This window comes from Mytilus trossulus, chromosome 1 (genome assembly GCF_036588685.1).
Source record: "Mytilus trossulus isolate FHL-02 chromosome 1, PNRI_Mtr1.1.1.hap1, whole genome shotgun sequence".
NCBI classification, from domain to species: domain Eukaryota; kingdom Metazoa; phylum Mollusca; class Bivalvia; order Mytilida; family Mytilidae; genus Mytilus; species Mytilus trossulus.
The window spans coordinates 13313067-13332545 of record NC_086373.1 but is presented as its reverse complement, the minus strand read 5'-3'; the positions used below and the strand labels follow the sequence as shown (position 1 = coordinate 13332545).

At 31.2% G+C, this 19479-nt stretch overlaps 2 protein-coding genes across 3 annotated transcripts; one reads left to right on the top strand and one right to left on the bottom strand.

Moving 5' to 3' along the window:
- Positions 1 to 458: 458 nt before the first annotated feature.
- On the bottom strand, positions 459 to 7584 carry LOC134715725 (GATA-type zinc finger protein 1-like). The gene is made up of 5 exons (XM_063578099.1): positions 7279 to 7584; positions 5001 to 5196; positions 4131 to 4264; positions 3528 to 3618; positions 459 to 2572 (listed from the first exon to the last, which is right to left on the bottom strand). Exons 2-5 carry the CDS (start codon positions 5192 to 5194, stop codon positions 2443 to 2445), a joined length of 549 nt encoding a protein of 182 aa, XP_063434169.1. The 5' UTR covers positions 5195 to 5196; positions 7279 to 7584; the 3' UTR covers positions 459 to 2442.
- A 1801-nt stretch (positions 7585 to 9385) lies between these two features.
- LOC134715713 (ubiquitin-conjugating enzyme E2 U-like) lies at positions 9386 to 19174 on the top strand. Of its 2 annotated transcripts, none has more exons than XM_063578077.1 (10): positions 9386 to 9538; positions 11128 to 11204; positions 12116 to 12200; positions 12583 to 12675; positions 13292 to 13389; positions 14172 to 14298; positions 15413 to 15601; positions 17399 to 17495; positions 17853 to 17974; positions 18466 to 19174. In XM_063578077.1, the coding sequence occupies exons 2-10, from the start codon at positions 11139 to 11141 to the stop codon at positions 18576 to 18578; spliced, it is 990 nt and encodes a 329-aa protein (XP_063434147.1). In that variant the 5' UTR covers positions 9386 to 9538; positions 11128 to 11138; the 3' UTR covers positions 18579 to 19174. The 2 variants fall into 2 exon arrangements, with proteins under 2 accessions (XP_063434147.1, XP_063434156.1); XM_063578086.1 differs by having other exon boundaries at positions 9395 to 9485.
- The last annotated feature ends 305 nt before the right edge of the window (positions 19175 to 19479 follow it).

Sequence of the window (19479 nt, the reverse complement as noted above, 5' to 3'; positions counted from 1 at the left end):
GACACTCTATCAAAAAAGAGGCACTCATTTTAACATTTTTGATTTCAGACTTTGTTCAAAAGATGATGGTAAATACTGACTTCCATTTCAAGTCTTGTTCCAAGATAGAACAAATTACAATAAAAATCATTCATAACTTCTTATTGGAATCCCTTAAACTACCGACAGTCTCGTGATTTTATTTTTCATTTCCTCTCTGTACTTAAAAGGGAATTTATGTTTAAAACTCTACACACAACAATAGCAAAAGACGTGTAAACTGGAAAACTCATGGTGCGTTTAAACTATCTGCTCTTGGTTCTTTCCCAAGCCCAGTCTGGGCGGATTTCATTGACGTTTTTGGTAACATTATCAAGATATGGTGACACTATTCCAATCACTCAGCTTTACATGAGAAACAACGTTACAAAGAAAGACAATAAATAAGAAGATTTTTTCTACAAAATTTTTCTATAATAAAATTTTGTAACTAATAAATTTATTATCAAAAATAACTCTATATACATAAAACTTACAAAAATAACAATAAATATATTTTTCATAGATTCTCTGAAATATCAAATTCATTATTTTAGATATCACTTTTGTAGATCACATACATTGGAGGAATTGCACTATTATAATGCCAAAAAAATCAGTTCGTTGTCGTGTTCAATATATTATCAAGTTTTTTTACTTGGATTTTCAGTGGAATATATTTCATCATAAGCAGAATACAATTCAGAGACAGGCATGGTTTAAAAAAACTTGTTTCAGTACTCGGAAAAGAAAGGTTTTATTTGGCAGAGAAATTAAAGCAATCTAGCGTTCATCACGGTGGGTGTTTAAACGGGAATGTCAAAACATAAGCAATGTCAATACAACACGATGTACCGTTTGAAGTGATTTTCGTTTAATGTGAAGCATTCTCATTGGTCACGATAGGGAATGTTTCTGTTCTGTTTTAAAATAGGAATAATATTGTTAACTGGCAAATAGATTACACAATGGCACTACGCATCATTTAACTTAGAACTAAGCAATCATTTGAAAAGTTAGACTAAGCAATAACAAAAAATGGAAGTTATATGCGGGCTCCCATAAATATATAGAGTATAACTATTTCAAAAAAGTAAACCAAACACCAAAAACACTACCTGTGTTTAAATAAGAACAAAACAACTATTATAAATGTCCATTAATGTGATAATTGTTATATCCACAAGGGATATATCTTTAAAAACAAACACAATCATTAGAACTAGAAAAAATAACAATTTGTAGTATTTTGGGTATCACATGAATGGTTTAACAAAATAAGAATGTGAAAACACTATCTGTGTTTCAGGAAAACAATATTTAATAACAGAAATAAATATTAAAAACACAACAACAAAATATGCTAGAACAAATTAAAGGTTGAGGACTTATTTGATTATATCCCCAAAAGGAGGAGGTATGATAAGGTCACAATTATGTCCCCTTGACATTGAAAAACTAAGCATTGAACAAATCAAATAACATTCTTCAGATGTTCATAAGATTTTCGTTTGAAGCTATGACAATATTCATTTTTTTTAAATGTTATCTTACATACAGAATTCAAACCTTGCATTTATTTACTTCGTTTTGAGATCCGTAGTTATGCATTTTTAACGTTCATAGCCACAGTCTTTGTTCTTTGTTTCAATGTAGTCATACATATAGACGTTAATAGTGGATAAAATATCTTTACAAGAAAGGCTGTGTTATTTGCCTATACAGTACGTTTAAAAACGACCATTTTAGATGTAAACTTTGATACTTCAATCTAACCATAGTGGAACTTTGGCTCACTGAAATCAAATCATAGCATTACAGGTTCATTTGTCTACTAAATGAACATGCCAAGCTTAATATTTGTAAAAATCATTTGCAGTTTCAGGTACCTTGATAGGGATTCTTATCATACCTCCTTTTAAATGTGCACATGAGAGAATATTACAAAGAGGGAGATTTTAATTTATTTCAAGGTATTTTTTGGTAGATAATCTAATCATGCTACTAAGTGGAACTTAAACTCGTACTTGAAGTAGCAAAACAAAAACAAAAACACCATTATTTGGACAATGTATAAAAAGCCTGAAGATATTTTACACCATAAGATGAGAAATATTACCTATCACTAGGCATGTATAATTGTTTGCAATTTTGCGTGAATCGAAACAAAAACCCGATATGTATTAACAATATTTTGTAAAAACAATAAAACAATACTAAAATATCTTATAAACTTAAGATGACCATATCGTAAAAAAATATAAACAGCTAAAGTCAAAATGTTTTTTTTTTACATCACAACATAAAACCTGGTATATTTTAAGACTGTTTGTTATAATTTTACTGATGCTGAATTTAAAAAACGTCACACTTGATTACACTCTCAATCTCGCTAATATTCTCTCATGCTATAAAACTGTATTTTCACCACGTTGAACGACGACCAACAGCTATTCGTAGGACTGATCCACAGACAGGACAGTTTGGATAAGTCTTGACATCTTTCTTCGGAATGTGCCAGCAGTGACCACATCTCATACGATACTTCTTAAACCTATAGAAACATGAAAAATATATATAAGATGATGTTCTCAGGCCGTCAGCATTTTTTTTTATGAAATTATCATTACCCTTCCCAACCACCTGAGATCGCCCCTACGGCCTAGTTTTTTGGTTTTTTTTTGTGGGGTTCGTGTTGCTCAGTCTTTTCATTTCAAATATGATTGAGGATATGTTAATTATGTCGTAACTACAATCCCATACTTATTTTTATGTTGTGTTTTGTATGTTATTGTTTGTTTGTTTTTTCGTCATTTTGATGATATTTTCGGTCATTTGTCTAGATCTTGTCTTGTTGATCATTTGTGCTACAGTCTCTACCTATCTGTTATACGAAAACTTAGTAAAAATAAAAAATGAAAATATAAGGTGGACCTTTAATGAAAAAAGGAAAAAGTCAGTCGAGCTCGAGGTACTCGATATTTTCCCTGATTTTTTTTCTTCAAATTTTCACGATTTTAAAAAATTAAGGCATTTAATCTTTTGTTTTATTTGTACACATTGTGACCATGCTGATTGATTGGGGATAAATAACACAATTTGTTCTCGCTTTGACATATTCCTCATTGCAATTCTTATATCTTAGTGTACATTACAACTAATTATGAAATAAACGATACTGGTAATTTTTAGTGTTTGGTACAGATTGACTGTCAATGCGCAACACAGTTTAATATAGAACTCGATTTGTCAGAAAACACATCCAAACATCAAAACATAGTATCCACACTGATGTGTGTCCACACTTGAAAATCAAACATAGTATCCACACTGATCTGTGTCCACACTTGTACATTTACAAAATACATCCTTCATAAAATTTCGTCGATTGGGATGATTGCAAATGTTTGAAATGCTTACACATGTTCACAAGATATGAAAGGTATATGTAAATGAGTATAGTTAAAAACTAATTATTATTGTATACAAAGAATGATCTAGAATTATACCTTATGCCACAGGCATTACACAATGGAGTACCATCTTCAGCATCTCTCCATAATGGAGTTCGTCTTGTGGAACAGGAGGCACACATTTTTGCTGCAACCAAAATGGGGTCATCAGAAATGGAATTTATGTAATTACAAATAACTTCAGGAAAAAGTTACGGTTTAGTGTAAATAAAAGATGAAATAACTTTATATTGAAACACATAAACCAATGCATATAACTATTTATTTTTGTATTTTTATTGATCTTAATATCTACAGTTTAATGGTTGAAGAATGAAAACATATGGAGACATTTTTTTTAGTGTAAATGTCAATAATTTGTTTTTCATAGTGACAAAAAGACAAAAAGACGCACTTTCAAACATTTTGCACTTTCAAAACCCATGTACATATATTTAAGTAGCAAAAGAAAAATAATTTTAAAACTGCTAGATTGTTTTAGTTAAAGATTCATACATCGACTCCACTCGCTACTTACTGCTCTCTTCTATAATCTAATTTTAGTACTCCAGGACCGATAGAATACTTGTTTGGCGGAACAAATATGCGACATATATACGTTGCCAATGTGATAGGTCATGGAATGGGTAAATAACCTACATGAATAAGGGAAGTAATAATTAGCTGTTTCTTGTGATTCTGGTAAATCTTCATCTTCACTTAAGGAGCCATACAATCCATAGAACGACTCTCCACAACCATGGTTTCTTTTATTCAGCAAATAGTTCACATTACTAAAAAACAAAACAAAAGATGAACTTTTTCATGTTTGCATTCCCGATAGGTCACGTATAATTTTGTAATGATCATCTAAAATTATCAAAGTTCTTGAAATGTAGTGGTTTAAAGGTTTTGACCTTCAAAATGTTACAAGAACCGACACATTTTTTTGTATCAAATTGTTCTATCAAGTTCAAAGCCACCTAGACCGCCGGTCAATGAATAATGTTGGTTTATCTAATTTTGCTTTATCAAATCCGTGCGTGTAATTTAAATGTTGTGAAACAAAATAAGGAATCCATTAGTTACGCAAATTTCGCGTTATTATAAAATCTATAAAATGCATGTTGTAAGCTGACATGAGGCATGACAGATATCACTAATATACCTTACAAACGTCAGAAGTTCTTGCCCTCGCTACCAAATTATGCGTTTTATAGAATCTATGGAAGCAAACAATTTCATATTCACCACGGCATACTCATGAGGGGGAATAGGACCTTTATCGGGACTCCGGGATCGGGTGTTTTTAAGCTCGGGATTACGGGATTGACCCTTTCGGGATCCGGGAATCCTTTCTTCGGATTTCGGGACGTCGGGATTTATTTTATTTAAAATCGGGACCTCGGGATTTCGTTTTTTTAAGTCCGGGATTTCGGGATCAGGACCCCTCCTATCCCCCTCAGTCACGCATTCGTTGATGATACCGAACAGAGATTCGACTTGCGATACATACTATACAGTAACTACCTGAAGTGTGCTGATATAAACAAATAACTGTCTCCATCTTTAACGTGGGTCATCATAGAAACGGTGGCACCCTTGAATGATGGATCGGTTTTTGATGCACCTTTAGTTGGTTTATAACACTTTCTTCTTCTTCTTACTATTGGAGAAAATGTATCATCTGAGGATGACAACTCTGAGCATTCGTCAGCAGACATGGCTAAGAAGAAAACATAAAAATAAGAAAAAAATACACGAGGAATCGTAAGTGCTTACATGTAGTTTTGTTAGTGAACTTTTGTGAGCAAAAAAATGAAATTCCAGTAACCAAATTGGGAATCTTTCGAAGACTTGAATGGTCAGCTATTTATTTAATATACTCCGTCAAATCAAAGAATTACTATGTCTTTGTGGTATGGTATGTAGAAGTTTATGGAAAGGATAATAATAGAATAAGAATAAGAATATCTTTTATTCCAAGGCCCTTGATGGGCAGCATGAACACATAAAACAATTCATCACGATTTATAACAGAAAAACATGTCAGTTTTTTATTCATTGAAATGAAATACTAAAAGTTCAGACATATGTTGTTATCTTCATTCTATATATAAGTTATCTTCATTCTATACAATGAAATCTCCCATGCAATGCAAAGTCTTCAAATAACCAACTCAACATTACCTTCAAAATGAGGACAAAACATACAAAAGAAAGCCGTCTATTTTGTTCATTCGAGCACACCGACTGTAAGCTGACACGTTTCTCGGGTAATTCACTGGACCCATATTTTTTTTACTTTTCTGGTATTTAGGGAAATTTACTTAGACAAAGTGAAATTGTGATACCCCATTTTGATTTTTTTTTGTATATAACTAAAGAGTATGCACAATAGTACTCAAGCGCACCTGACTGTAAAAGGTGTACTTGAATTACTTCTTTGCTACTAGAATATTCAACAATTGAATTTTCTAGATCTGTTTTGATTTCATATTGAAGGTTTTAAAAACAGGATCTTTATCATCGTTTTCACCTGCATGCATAAAAAGGATTTTTAGTGTGGATCGAATTAGTCAACCATGCAATGGTTCATCCTTGTTGCATTTTCAATGTTGACATTCTTTCCCTTTTTTTATGAATACATGCGTAACGCAATCTAAAGCCTTTAAAGTTCTCAATGATAAGGATTTGATAAGGTTGAGTTATTTACTTGTAAGTGAATAATTCTTCAATGGTGTTTCTTAGCTTATTTTTACCAAATTAAACCAAATTGGCTGCTAAAAGCGTATCATTTCACAATTCACTTTCTGTAATAATCGAAAAGATAGTATATAAAGTGCAACCTCCAACCATCAAAAGATTTCAGTAGAATCTCTGGTCATATCTTTATACTGTTTCAAATATTTTCGGGGTTGCACTTTTTGTTCATTTCACCCAAGTCATTGTATTTTTACCCAGTATAGTCTATTTTTTTGTCTTAGACCAGAAAAAAACCCCACATTTCTTGCATTGCAAATATAGGGTACTCCTTGACAGAATTCTTCTGTCTCTATATAGTATAAATTTTCTGATCATTAATGCCAGTTAACTTTTTTTTGCTTTTTCCTATTTTTTTGTTTTGTTTGTTTGCAATATATGCACCAAAGACTTGGAGTCCAGCACAGGCACTTGTCTCAAATTTTATTAAAGTGTATGTAATAAAAACCTGAAAAATCTGAGACAAGTGCATGTGGAGTCAAGCCATGCCTATAGCTTTTATAGATATACACAGACATATTCTAATAAAGTTTTAAATTATTTCCTACAATAGCGACCATTTTGATACTTATTTTTTTTAGTCCTAAAGACGGAGTGACGGTCATGAATTACTAGTATATTGACATGACCCGAGATATCTTTACTTTACTTACTGTATCTTAAATTGAATGTTAAAGTTCAAAAGATTATATGAATTGACAAGAGACTGTGAGAAAAAATACATGCATGATGAACGATGTGATAATGAACAAAACAAAAATAGCTGGTGGTTGTAGAAATTGCTGGATCATGTCACATGAAGTACAATTTTCTAGTAAAGTGACCAACATTCATCAAACATACAACTAAGGTGCAATTCATAGCAAAATTCATTGTTATGTATTATGTAGTAAAAGATGTTTCTGCGGTAAAATGAATTGTTTAAATGGTTTTAACTTTATTTGCATGAACCATAACAGCTAAGTATATGAATACCAATGATGCATCATAGAGTCAAATCCTCTAATCATGGTACACAACCGACTTAACCTAGTGGTCAACTTACTTTTTGTTTTTTATGTACACTGATCAACTACAGACTGATTAAAGCTGAATCACTGATATGGTCAATTTCTCCCTTTGCATGCAGTTGAGTTACAAACAATCGTCGTTTTTCTGGAAGACTGTAGCTTGATTCCCTTGACTGTACCTGGTATTTTCTAGAAATAGCGTCACAACAACGACTCAATTGACTTATTGTCATTTATATGCAAATCGATGTCTATATTTGGGATTTGGCTTCGCACGCTTTTTGAGAGCAGCCGATTGTAATTCATGAACGCAAAAAATCAAAAGCACATTCGACCACATGGTCCTTTGTGTAAGCTAAACATTCTATCTTACCAAACCTGTTTTTATTTAATCAGGAAATCATGTACACAAAATGTTTTACCGTTACAAGATTTCGTGTAAATAACGCATTAATTTATCGCCATCACTGCTTTTATAACTTAACATGATTTAAAGGAGAGAAAAAAACAAGTTTATTTTTTTTCTTTCATTTGTATCAGGAATGTGAATTTTATCACTGTCTTTTTAAAACCTGCTTTACTTTTCTAATCCTTATTCATCTGTTTTTTCTTTTTGTGATTTTCGCTGGATTACATTTCAGCTAGTTAGACCATTTGAAATGTTTTTCTTGCTTACACGTCGGTGCGTCGCAGATATACAGAGAAAGATGCTAATCCTTCGACGACAGCATTAGCTCAATACATATATACCTTTATATTTAAAAAAAAAATTAAAAAAATAGAAGTGCTGAAAAATCACATATTTTTTTATATGTCCGTCTGACTTGATTTATTTGACCTTTAACCATATTTTATGGATCGTCGGTCAACTAAAATTTTTTCGCGGCACGACCATTTTGACATATTCTTTCATTAAGTAATAAAGGTTACTTGAACACTGTTCGGGTGTGTATATATTGATTGACTGGTAGATGTACATGTCCGTCTCAATATTTTCATATGACTCGAGACATATACACACACGCGATCGCGACTTCTCATGAAAGTCACGCGTGTCGCTTAAACGGTGACTTAGATTTCGCTAAAAATTGTTGAAGTTGTCAATCTCTTGTGTATATATGAGGGAGCGGACAGGGGGTTCCGTTCTCCCACCTCCTTTCTCTCTCCTCTCGCCATCAAACATGGAAAACTAATGTGAAGGGAATCTCATTTAAATCTGAGACTACTATAACTATGTGTTATAGTAGTCTCAGTTTAAATAGAAATCGTACAAATGTCTTTTTTTATGGCTTCGCCTTTCACAAGATAAAAGGGTGGTTTCTTCTCACGGCTTCAAGAACCTCAATAACTTTTTCACTGACTGTTTAGCTCTCTGTTTGCATTGAAATTTATAAGTCTATTGTGAATGTCTGTTAGTCATAATAATCAGTGAGTCCCCGATATTTAAAATGCACAAAATGCGTTGATCCATTCATAACCTCTCAAATAATTTCCTACCATAACTGACATGATCTAGCCAAAAGTTATATTACTAAAACTGATCGAGTCTCTGTGCAGTTTCCAAGTCAAAACTATTAACATTCAGATAGATCTATATCTCTTAATTTAGGCATTTTCTAAAATGCCTGAATCGGACTAATATTTCTAGGGATTTTACAAAGTGCCTGAAATCATTTTATAGAATTAAATGTTAAAAAAAACACAATAGAAAGCTTTGGAAAACAGAGCAGTTTTATTTATGATTATTACTGATTGTTAAGCTAGCAATTTAAGTGAGTTATTCCAAATTCACACAAGCACAGTACTCGACAATTATTTGTTATTTCTGGAAATGTTTGGAGGCCAGAACTATTGCACAATATTTTTTTTTTTATCAAATACATTCATTGGGGCAATATCGGATTTAAGCCCTTCGACCACATTTGGAGAAATCTGGATCATGACTTATTTAGCACGTTCGTTACCTTTTCTGATAAAAAAAATATACATAAAAAGGTAAAAGTAAAACTAAACATAATGAAAAATATAAATTGCCTAAAAATTCAGTCATTTTCAAAATGCTTTAATAGAAAATTAGAAAATGCCCAGATAAATCGTATTTCCCGCGATTTAAACAAACCCATTCGGAAAGGTAAACCTCGGAACAGGGCATGCGCAGATCAATGGTTGTGAAGATCAACAACATGGAGGATAACTGAACTAAATTTGTGAAAAAAAACCGATTTATGTCATAAATGTAGAGGTATCTGTTTTAAAATGATACAATAACTTCATAAAAAAGAGGAGACAGACTAGGTACAATATTCTATTGCCAAATGAATACCCGAAAGATTTTATAGCCTAACTTATATGATATAAATACTTTACAAGTGTATCCAAAAATGTCCTAGATGTAAACACAGGCACTTGTTTCTATCCATTGTGAGACACATGATCAACGTATATTTACGTTAACGTTGATACTGAGTCTTCCAAGGGATAGAAACAAGTGCATGTGTTTACTACTGGCACTTGTTTCTATACCTTGGAAGACTCAGTTTCAATGTAAACATAAATATACTCTGATCGTGTGACTTCCAATACACCTTATCGCTATTTGTCAGCCATAACTAGATATCCCACAGGTTCCCGTGAAATTTTGACATCAAAACTAAATATGTGACGCCACAATGGAAAAGTGATTGTTGTTGACGTCAAAAGTTCAAGCGGCCGGGTCAGCCGGGATTAGCGATAAGGTCTTTAGTCTTTAAATTTTTTTTTTTTAAAAACTACAGATAGTATGGATAGAAACAAGTGCCTGTGGTTGTAAAGCTTAATAGATAATCTGTAATACCCCAAGTTGGGTACATTAGTTGATAGTAGTGAACAAAATGCTAAATGAACATACATTTGTACATAACAGACAAACCACATTACCATGATACCATCCTACATAATATTAATATTACTGTAAGTACTTGACTAGTACGTGTACTACTGAACATACATGGACTGGATGTACAATTGTCAATATACTGTACATTATCTATTAAGAAAAGATAAAACAAAAGATATTATCATAATTCATGTAAAAATGCCATATTTTGATTGGCTAAAAAGATGGTGTTAATTTACTCTATCATATGGCTGAGCGGATGACAAATTTTTTGAATGTCACCCACTCGTCCAGACCTATCCAAAATTGAAAATTTAAAGAACAAATGATTTGAAATTACATCAAGTTATTAAAGACAATGTTTAAGTTCTACGTTTTGGATCAGATTCTATTATTTGACTTTCAAAATAAAAAACTAAAACATCTTGCTTCACTTCTAATTCCTGTAACGTTGTCATGTATGTGAGTCATAGAAAATACTTTTGAATAAAATTCATCAGTAAACATGGTAAAAGACAATAATGATAGGACATTAGGTATAATAAATTACATATAGTGTGTGTAACATACATGTATCTGAGAGGGGGATAGAGCAGATTAGTACCCCTTGAAAAAGCATTGTCAACCTTGGCTTTACAGCGGTTGACAATGTTTTCTCGGGGTAACAATCTGTTCTGTCGCCATCTCAGCTATGTGTTATCTATATAGTTTTATATTCAGGATTTACTACAGATAGTATAAAATTACTACTAATAAGAAAAGAAAATTAAGAAAGGTTTCCATCTGAACCTATATCTGTTTACCAACTAAACATAAAATTATGTAGGGGTTAGAACAATCAAACAAAAGTCTAAGACTATTTATTATCTCAGTGCAACATTATGTTATTTAAAAAACAACAACAGTAATTTAAGTTACTTTGACAATAACAATAAGATTAAATACTGACATCTTTTGATTAAATTAACATACTTTCTAAATGCTGTATTTTTTTTTATTATACATGTAGGTGAAAAGACAATGTTTTCAAGAGCTCACCTTTTGATTGAGAGAGAATATGAAAAACTGCAACAATCTCCTCCTTGGGTAAGTTTATTTGATAAACCAATGGATAGAAATGGTTTTTTTTTCAATTTTGCTTTGTTGCATAAATATTACTGTTTATAATAATTCCTTTTTGAAAAAAAGAAAACTTTTGGCCTGAAAAGTTTATTCTGTGTTTGGTAAACACTAAAATTATATGTTTTTGTTGTCAAGCCTAGCAAGATGTACTACATTGTAGTTATCCTACATTCCACCCTCGTAAGGGGGCATCAATATAGTTTTAGTCTGTGGTAAATGTTCTTTTAAGACATTTTAATTTCAGTTATTGTAAATCATTGAAAAAGATTGTGTAGAGGATGAATAATAGTGTTGATACTGTCTAGTACTTCTGTTGTATGAGATTCGTACATTCTTTCATAGTGTACATTGTCATTTAATTGGTTATTTGCCATTTTAATATATAGCTATTTATCAAGAACAACTGTTGAGGAGTTTGAAATGTTACCAGAGCAAGAACTAATCAAATTGTAATTAAATAGTATTTATTATGATACAAGGCTAGGGTACCTGATGAAGATTTACAGCCTTGGTCAAACATGACCTAAATGATATCAGAAACACCAGGTGCAGCTTAATCATTTTTACATCACTGGACATCCAATACTTCTACTTGATTACCACACATCATTATAATCTTATAACCTCAAATTATAACAGACATACACCTTTCTAACAGTAATTATTTTACATAAGAAAGGTCAATTCATGTGACGATGAAAATAACTACAAAATAAATGTATAAGTTACGCAATATATTTGTTTAAAAAAAAATCTGTACAGGAAGCAATATATAAGTCACTTATTGACAAAGGTATTAATATGTTTTGCTGGGATTGGTAATGGACACGACTATTAATAAAAGATGTATTATAAATCATATATATTTTATTTAGGGAATAGAAGCTTTACCATTACAGAATGACAGTTTATTTGAATGGGTAGCCAAGATAAAAGGCTTGAAGGATTCCTTATGGGAAGGTAACTCAAATATTTTAATTAAAGTTTGCATTGAAATTCTACACTGAATAGTAATGGTTTAGTTGTCATTGTCTTAGAATTAAGTATTGCAGTAACTAAAAGCAGACAAAAAGGTAAGACTTCTTAGATGCATACAATTCAATCTGACATTTAATGAAATACTATTTCGTTAAAAAATTCTAATTAACCTCATTTCTAATATGTTGCATTGTTTATTAATGAAATGCCAAACTCTGACCATTTCTAAGTATGAATAACTAAAACAAGTTGTTATTTCTAAACTAATAACTGTCAAACTGTTTGTGATAATTAGATCAAAGGGAGATAATTAAATTTTGATGTGTGAACAACTTTTGATGAAAATTTATTATTTGATTTTTAGGTGGAATATTTCGTGTATACATTAAATTTGATGAACATTATAATGTTAGACCTCCAGATGTCTGTTTTCATACAATTCCATTTCACCCTAATGGTAAGTACTATGAAAAAATTATCTTCAGCATGATACATGTAAGATAGCAATTGATATATGACTTTTTGTAATAGCCTAATTTTTTATTTTAGAAAACTGTAAATATTTATATAACTACTATCTGTTGATGGATGGTGACCAAAGTGAAAATGATTTTGTTCAAAAGTCAATTAAACAACATATTTAAAAAAAATATATGACAATAATTTTTTCATTCTATATTTTGAGAGTAAACAATGTATGTAATGACCATTATTTACCAAACCAATGGTACATCACACATTTTACCATAAATCTGCATGTAAAGGCATGTGATAATTGTGTGGTGAATATCCCATTTGCTGTTTTATTTAAAATCAAATTCATGAAGAAAAACTTTCTAAAATAATACTAAATAAACTCATTATAGATACCAGGACTAAATTTTGTAAATACGCAACACACACGATTCGTTTACAAAAGACTCATCAGTGACGCTCAAACCCAAAAAAGTTGAAAAGACCAAATAAAGTATGAAGTACCAATATTTAATACCTTATTATTTATTCAAACATAATTAATAAGTATGTACATATATGTTCCTTATGTAGACCACTTCTTTATTTGTTTATTACAGTTGACATGATCACAGGAAGACCTTGTATAGATTTCCTAGACGATTATTCTAAGTGGCAAGAGTCCTACAGTCTTTCTTTTATATTAATAACAATACAGGTACATAAAAATTGAGAATGGAAATGGGGAATGTGTCAAAGAGACAACAACTCGATCATAGAACAGACAACAGCAGAAGGTCACCAACAGGTCTTCAATGCAGCAAGAAATTCCCACACCCGGAGGCGTCCTTCAGCTGGCCCCATAACACATATATATATACTAGTTCAGTGATAATGAACGCCATACTAAACTCCAAACTATACACAAGAAACTAAAATTAGAAATGATACAAGACTAACAAAGGCCAGAGGCTCCTGACTTGGGACAGGCGCAAAAATGTTTATGATATCTCAACCCTCCCCTATGCCTATAGCCAATATATAGAAAAGTAAACGCATAACAATACACAGATTAAAATTCAGTTCCAGAGAAGTCTGAGTCTGATGTCAGAAGATGTAACCAAAGAAAATAAACAAAATGACAATACTACATAAATAACAACAGACTACTAGCCGTTAACTGACATGCCAGCTTTAGACTTCATGCATGGTTTTGAATAGTCATAAAAATGTAACTCCACTCTCAGTAACAGTTTGGTTACTTGTGCTTTAGAAACATACTAGTTTTTAAATTATAAGTCAAAACCAGAATAGCAATTAACCTTTCTTGTTACCTATGTTATTTTCAAAATGTTTTAGTTAATTTTTATTAATTTTTCCTATTTCTATGATGTGCTAAAGTTGCATGCAACATTTCCTAAAAATAAAATTGGATTACCCATTTTCTTACCTGCTACTTTTATTGTTTGCATTACATGATCAATCTTTATTAAATTGCAGAATTTATTATCCAATCCAAACCTGGACAGTCCTGTGAATCCTGAGGCATCAGATATGATTATACATTCACCTCATGCCTATAGACAAATGGTACTGGACTGTGTTGTAGCTAGTCAGCGTGTTGAAGGTAATTATAGGAACATTTTTGTTAAATTTATTTCTCTTAATATATGTATGAAATTTATGAAACTATCAAAACTGTTTGTATCCAGATTCATTCAATGATCATTTATTTTATCTGCATAAGCCTTCAGAAGGGAACTTTTTTTGTAAGAAAAATGCCAACAAAGATATGGTAAAATAGTTCATCCCATGTTCATCTATTAAAATCATGGTGAAAAATAGACATTTTTGTCATTTTGTTTATTTTCTTTGGTTACATCTTCTGACATCAGAATCGGACTTCTCTTGAACTGAATTTTAATGTGCGTATTGTTATGCGTTTATTTTTCTACATTGGTTAGGGGTATAGGGGGAGGGTTGAGATCTCACAAACATGCTTAACCCCGCCGCATTTTTGCGTCTGTCCCAAGTCAGGAGCCTCTGGCCTTTGTTAGTCTTGTATTATTTTTATATTAGTTTCTTGTGTACAATTTGGAAATTAGTATGGCGTTCATTATCACTGAACTAGTATATATTTGTTGAGGGGCCAGCTGAAGGACGCCTCCGGGTGCGGGAATTTCTCGCTACATTGAAGACCTGTTGGTGACCTTCTGCTGTTGTTTTTTATTTGGTCGGGTTGTTGTCTCTGACACATTCCCCATTTCCATTCTCAATTTTATAAATAGTTAACTTAGAGTTGTCTCCCTTTGCCAACAATTCAAAGATTTGAAAAAATTGATCATTTGAAAATATCAAAAAAAATAAATAAGTTCTGACTACAAGTAAACCAACATTCTGAAGAAATGGAAGTACTTATACATTGTACTAACTTACACCAAAACATTAATGTAAATTGATTATTTGAAAATTTAAACATTTTAATTTAAATATACTGTATATAAAGGACATATAGCACAAGTTTCACCTAAAACTATATTTGCATAGCAGTTTTGTGGTATGTTCATAAATTAAGCAGATTTTTTTTATTAAGTGGCAGATTATAGTTATGACATCACTGCAAAATATTGATATTTAATATCCTGTTATTGGCATTTCCTCAAAACAATTATTTTGGACGTTAAAACATGCTAGTAATATTTGACAAAACAAATGTTTCAAAGTATTGAATTTATTTTCAGCTGGTATAACTCCTCATTCTGAGTTGGAGTCAAGAGTAAGATTTGCCACACCTACAGAAACTACGAAAGTAACCACAGCTGCTTATAAACCTTCATCGTCAAAGATAACAAGATTGTCGTTTGATGATTATCACACAACATGGAGTGGTATAGCTACTTCTAAACCAGCACAAGAACTCAAAAATCCATGTAAGTTGTAGAACATTGTATTAATAAAAAAAATCCTTGTTTGCAAAGTTATAAGAATAATAAATTTTCTTAACTGTCTGATATGTTGAGGGAGACATTGATTCCAATTAATTCTATTATTTTGTTTACTGTGTTTGCAATTAAAGTTTTCTGAACATGTTGAAGTTTTTACAAATAAAACAATGTTCCAATGTTTGTGCTGATACCCCCTGAAAAGCAATCCAGGGTTAATGGACATAACATGATTGTCAAGGAATAATTATAACAAGCATGGAAGTAGCGTAATGGATGCAAATGTTTTTTTCAGCAAAATTTGGTTAAAATACATTTTTGTCGAGGCCTTCGACTTTTGTCGAAAAAGCGAGACTAAGCAATCCTACACTCCGTCGGTGGCGGCGTCCACAAATATTCACTCTGTGGTTAAAGTTTTTGAAATTTTAATAACTTTCTTAAACTATACTGGATTACTTCCAAACGTGGACAGAAGCTTGTTTATGATCACAAGATAGTATCCAGAAGTTAATTTTGTAAAAATAAAATTCCATTTTTTCCGTATTTTACTTATAAATGGACTTAGTTTTTCTGCGGGGAAACATTACATTCACTCTGTGGTTAAAGTTTTTAAAATTTTAATAACTTTCTTAAACTATCCTGGGTTTGTACCAGACATGGACAGAAGCTTGTAAATTTTGTAAAAAAAAATAAATCCGTTTTTTTCCGTATTTTACTTTTGAATGGACTTAGATTTTCTGCCAAGAAACAACATGTTCACTCTGTGGTTAAATTAAAAAAAAAAATAATAACTTTCTTATTCTACTTTTAATTTGTACCAAACTTAGAAAGAAGCTTGTTTTTGATCAAAAGCTAATATTTAGAAGGAAATTCTGTTAATATTTTGTACCTGTGTATCTGTATTTTACTTATAAATGGACTTAATTTTTCTTCCAGTTAACATTTAATACATACAGTCTGCAGTTAATGTTTTTAAACATTTATTTGATTCATAAACTATCCTGGATTTTTACCAAACTTGGACAGAAGCTTCTTACAATCAAAAGATAGTATCAAGAAGAATATTTTTATATTTTTTTTCCTCATTTTTGTTGAGCCTGTGATTTTCAGCAAAAGTAGGGGAGACTCTGGGTTCCACGGAACCCTTACAAATTTTTGTATTCAGAACATGTTTGATATCAATTTGTTTATTAATCAGGTAAATGCATGTTTACTGTTCAGTTTAAGGGAAAATGTTCTTCAATGAGCCCCCCCCCCCCCCTTATATAAGCTCAATCAGGCAGTTTAAAATCTCCTGTTGCAATTTTTTTCAGAGAAATTCCTGTTTCTTGCTTTTGTTGTTTTTGGAAATGCATTTTATAAAGAGTTTGAAGACATAATATACATGTCTGAACACATGTATAATAATGCAATTACTATTAGCTTTTTGAAAAATAATTCCTCGTTTATAATCATGGTAAAAGTCTAATTACGTATACAGATAAAATTAGCTATGTCTCTTTATTATGTATGTTAAGTTTTAGACTACACTTTCAAATGATAATGCAGTCACTGAAATTTCTTTTGAAAAATATCACAGGGAGATAATTTGCCATAGCTTATGGGAGTTTAATACAGCACTATAGATATTCAATGTTATTCAAAACTTGAAAATACGTTCTTATTTAAGTGTGCATATGAGGTCAGAAACAAGAACATTTAGAGTAACAGTTAGTACATGGATTATGTTTTTAAAATAACAGTATATTTAGTTCATTATTGTAACTTGTTTATTATTTTTTTCAGTATTAGAAATGATTAAAGAAAGTACAGTTTTACAAAAAGTACACTTAGGTTTACCACAGGAAGAAATAGAAGAACAGATGAAAAGACAAATAGAAGAGTAAGAATAAACTCAATTTACTCTAGGAAAATTTGGTCTATTAAGTAGTTGAAATTAGGTTTTAAGGTAACTTGCTTTCAGTAACAGCAAGTTCTTGCCATCCATACTTTGTTTCTATTGTCAGTTTTTTTAATTGTTTCAATATTTTCATGTAATACCACGCTTCAAAGATATATAATGAGTTTATGTTATGAAAAAGTTCTTTGAAATATCAGAATATTGACTACAGTATTGGTTCCCTAAAAAACCTCTGACAAAGTTAAAAAAAAGCCTGAAATGCAAATTGAACATTTTTTTACATTGTTTTAACCAAGGAATATTAGTGAGCTACAAGTTCTTATATTTATGTATTTTCAGACATTCTGCACTAATGTATGGTAATTTCAAAACCAGGCCAAATGAAGAGGATGAAAAAGCTGCCAAATTAGCAAGATTAAGTAGAATGAAGAAAATTTATCTTCCTCCCAGATTATCACCAAGTAAGTACAATCCTACCACTCAGAAATGAAGAACTGTCATACCAACTCTTAATTTAATAGATATAAGATGTAGTATGAGTGCCAATGATTCAACTCTCCGTCCCAGTCACATTTTGTAAAAGTAAACCATTATAGGTCAAAGTATGGTCTTCAACACAGAGCCTTGGCTCATACCAAAACAGCAAGCAATAAAGGGCCCTAAAATGATAGTGTAAAACCATTTAAAAAGGAAAACCAACAATCTTTTGTTGCATTTTCACTGGTATAAACAAAACTTTTGTGTTGAGGATAGCTGCCTGTATTGTAGAAAAAATATGCCTCATTAAATCAAATTCTTTTTAATTTAATAAATTATTTTAGGACTATTTTAGATAAATATTATCAGCAGTAGTTACAAACTAATAAAGTTATTGAAAAATTAAAGTTTGAATTATTATTTTTTTTGATAAATATGAAAATAATAATTGACTTATGACCTTGATATCTTACAGCACCATCAACAGCTCCACCTCCAACAGGTCACAGAGATGAACCCTGGGAAAATGAAGTTGAAGATCTGGTCACATGGTCTTCAAAACTAGATACTGCTGCACTTGATGAATAAACCATTGTACTTTCACTTTCAAAATTTGTCAATAAAGGACTAAATACTAAATATATGATCTCGTAGGAGAATCTGTAAAAGGTTCAAAGACTATTTATATTTGAAAAATTTATACATAACAATTAACAACTTAAATGTTCAAGGATCTGTGAGCAGCACTTTATCCACAATGTTTAAAGGATAACGCATGGTCTTTAATCAGTCTAGTTTAGATTATTATTTTTAACATTATATAGAACACTTATTTTTTTTAAACAGAAGTCTTTGTGTGTAGGAAAAACCCTCTTTCCATGAAGCTCTACCAAACTATGGATCTTATTTACACATGTATTCCAATAAATATATAAAAGAAGTATGAAAATCATGTTTGTGCTCTGTAAGAATGTGTATGTGTGAGAATGTATCATGATCACATTTAATTATATTTGTACATAAAAAATACTATATTTAAAAAGCTGTGATAAATGACATATTTGTGTGACTATTTACTGGTTTTATTTCTCTAGTATCTATAAATGCATTTACTTGACTTTAACATCTTACTTCTGTTGTATGATTGCCTTACTATTATACTTTTAATAAATCTCTGTGACAGATTTTGTTTTACGTCTATTTTTGCCTATGTATAAAGGTAAGTATTCGGTTTCTCAAGTAAATGAAACATGTAAACCTACACAAACCACCAGCTGACATGAAGATACAAGGTCACTAATAGTGAGACAATTTCCGAACACACAAAGAAAATAAAATGTTTTATCTAACAGCTGCTTTATAGGGGTCAACAACTGGCATAAAGCAACCAGCATATTTAAAATGGAAAAAAAAATGTTGATATAAATAGAAAACCCTTCAAAACATAAAACTGAAAAGGGCCTATACAGAACATCAAAACATATTTTGG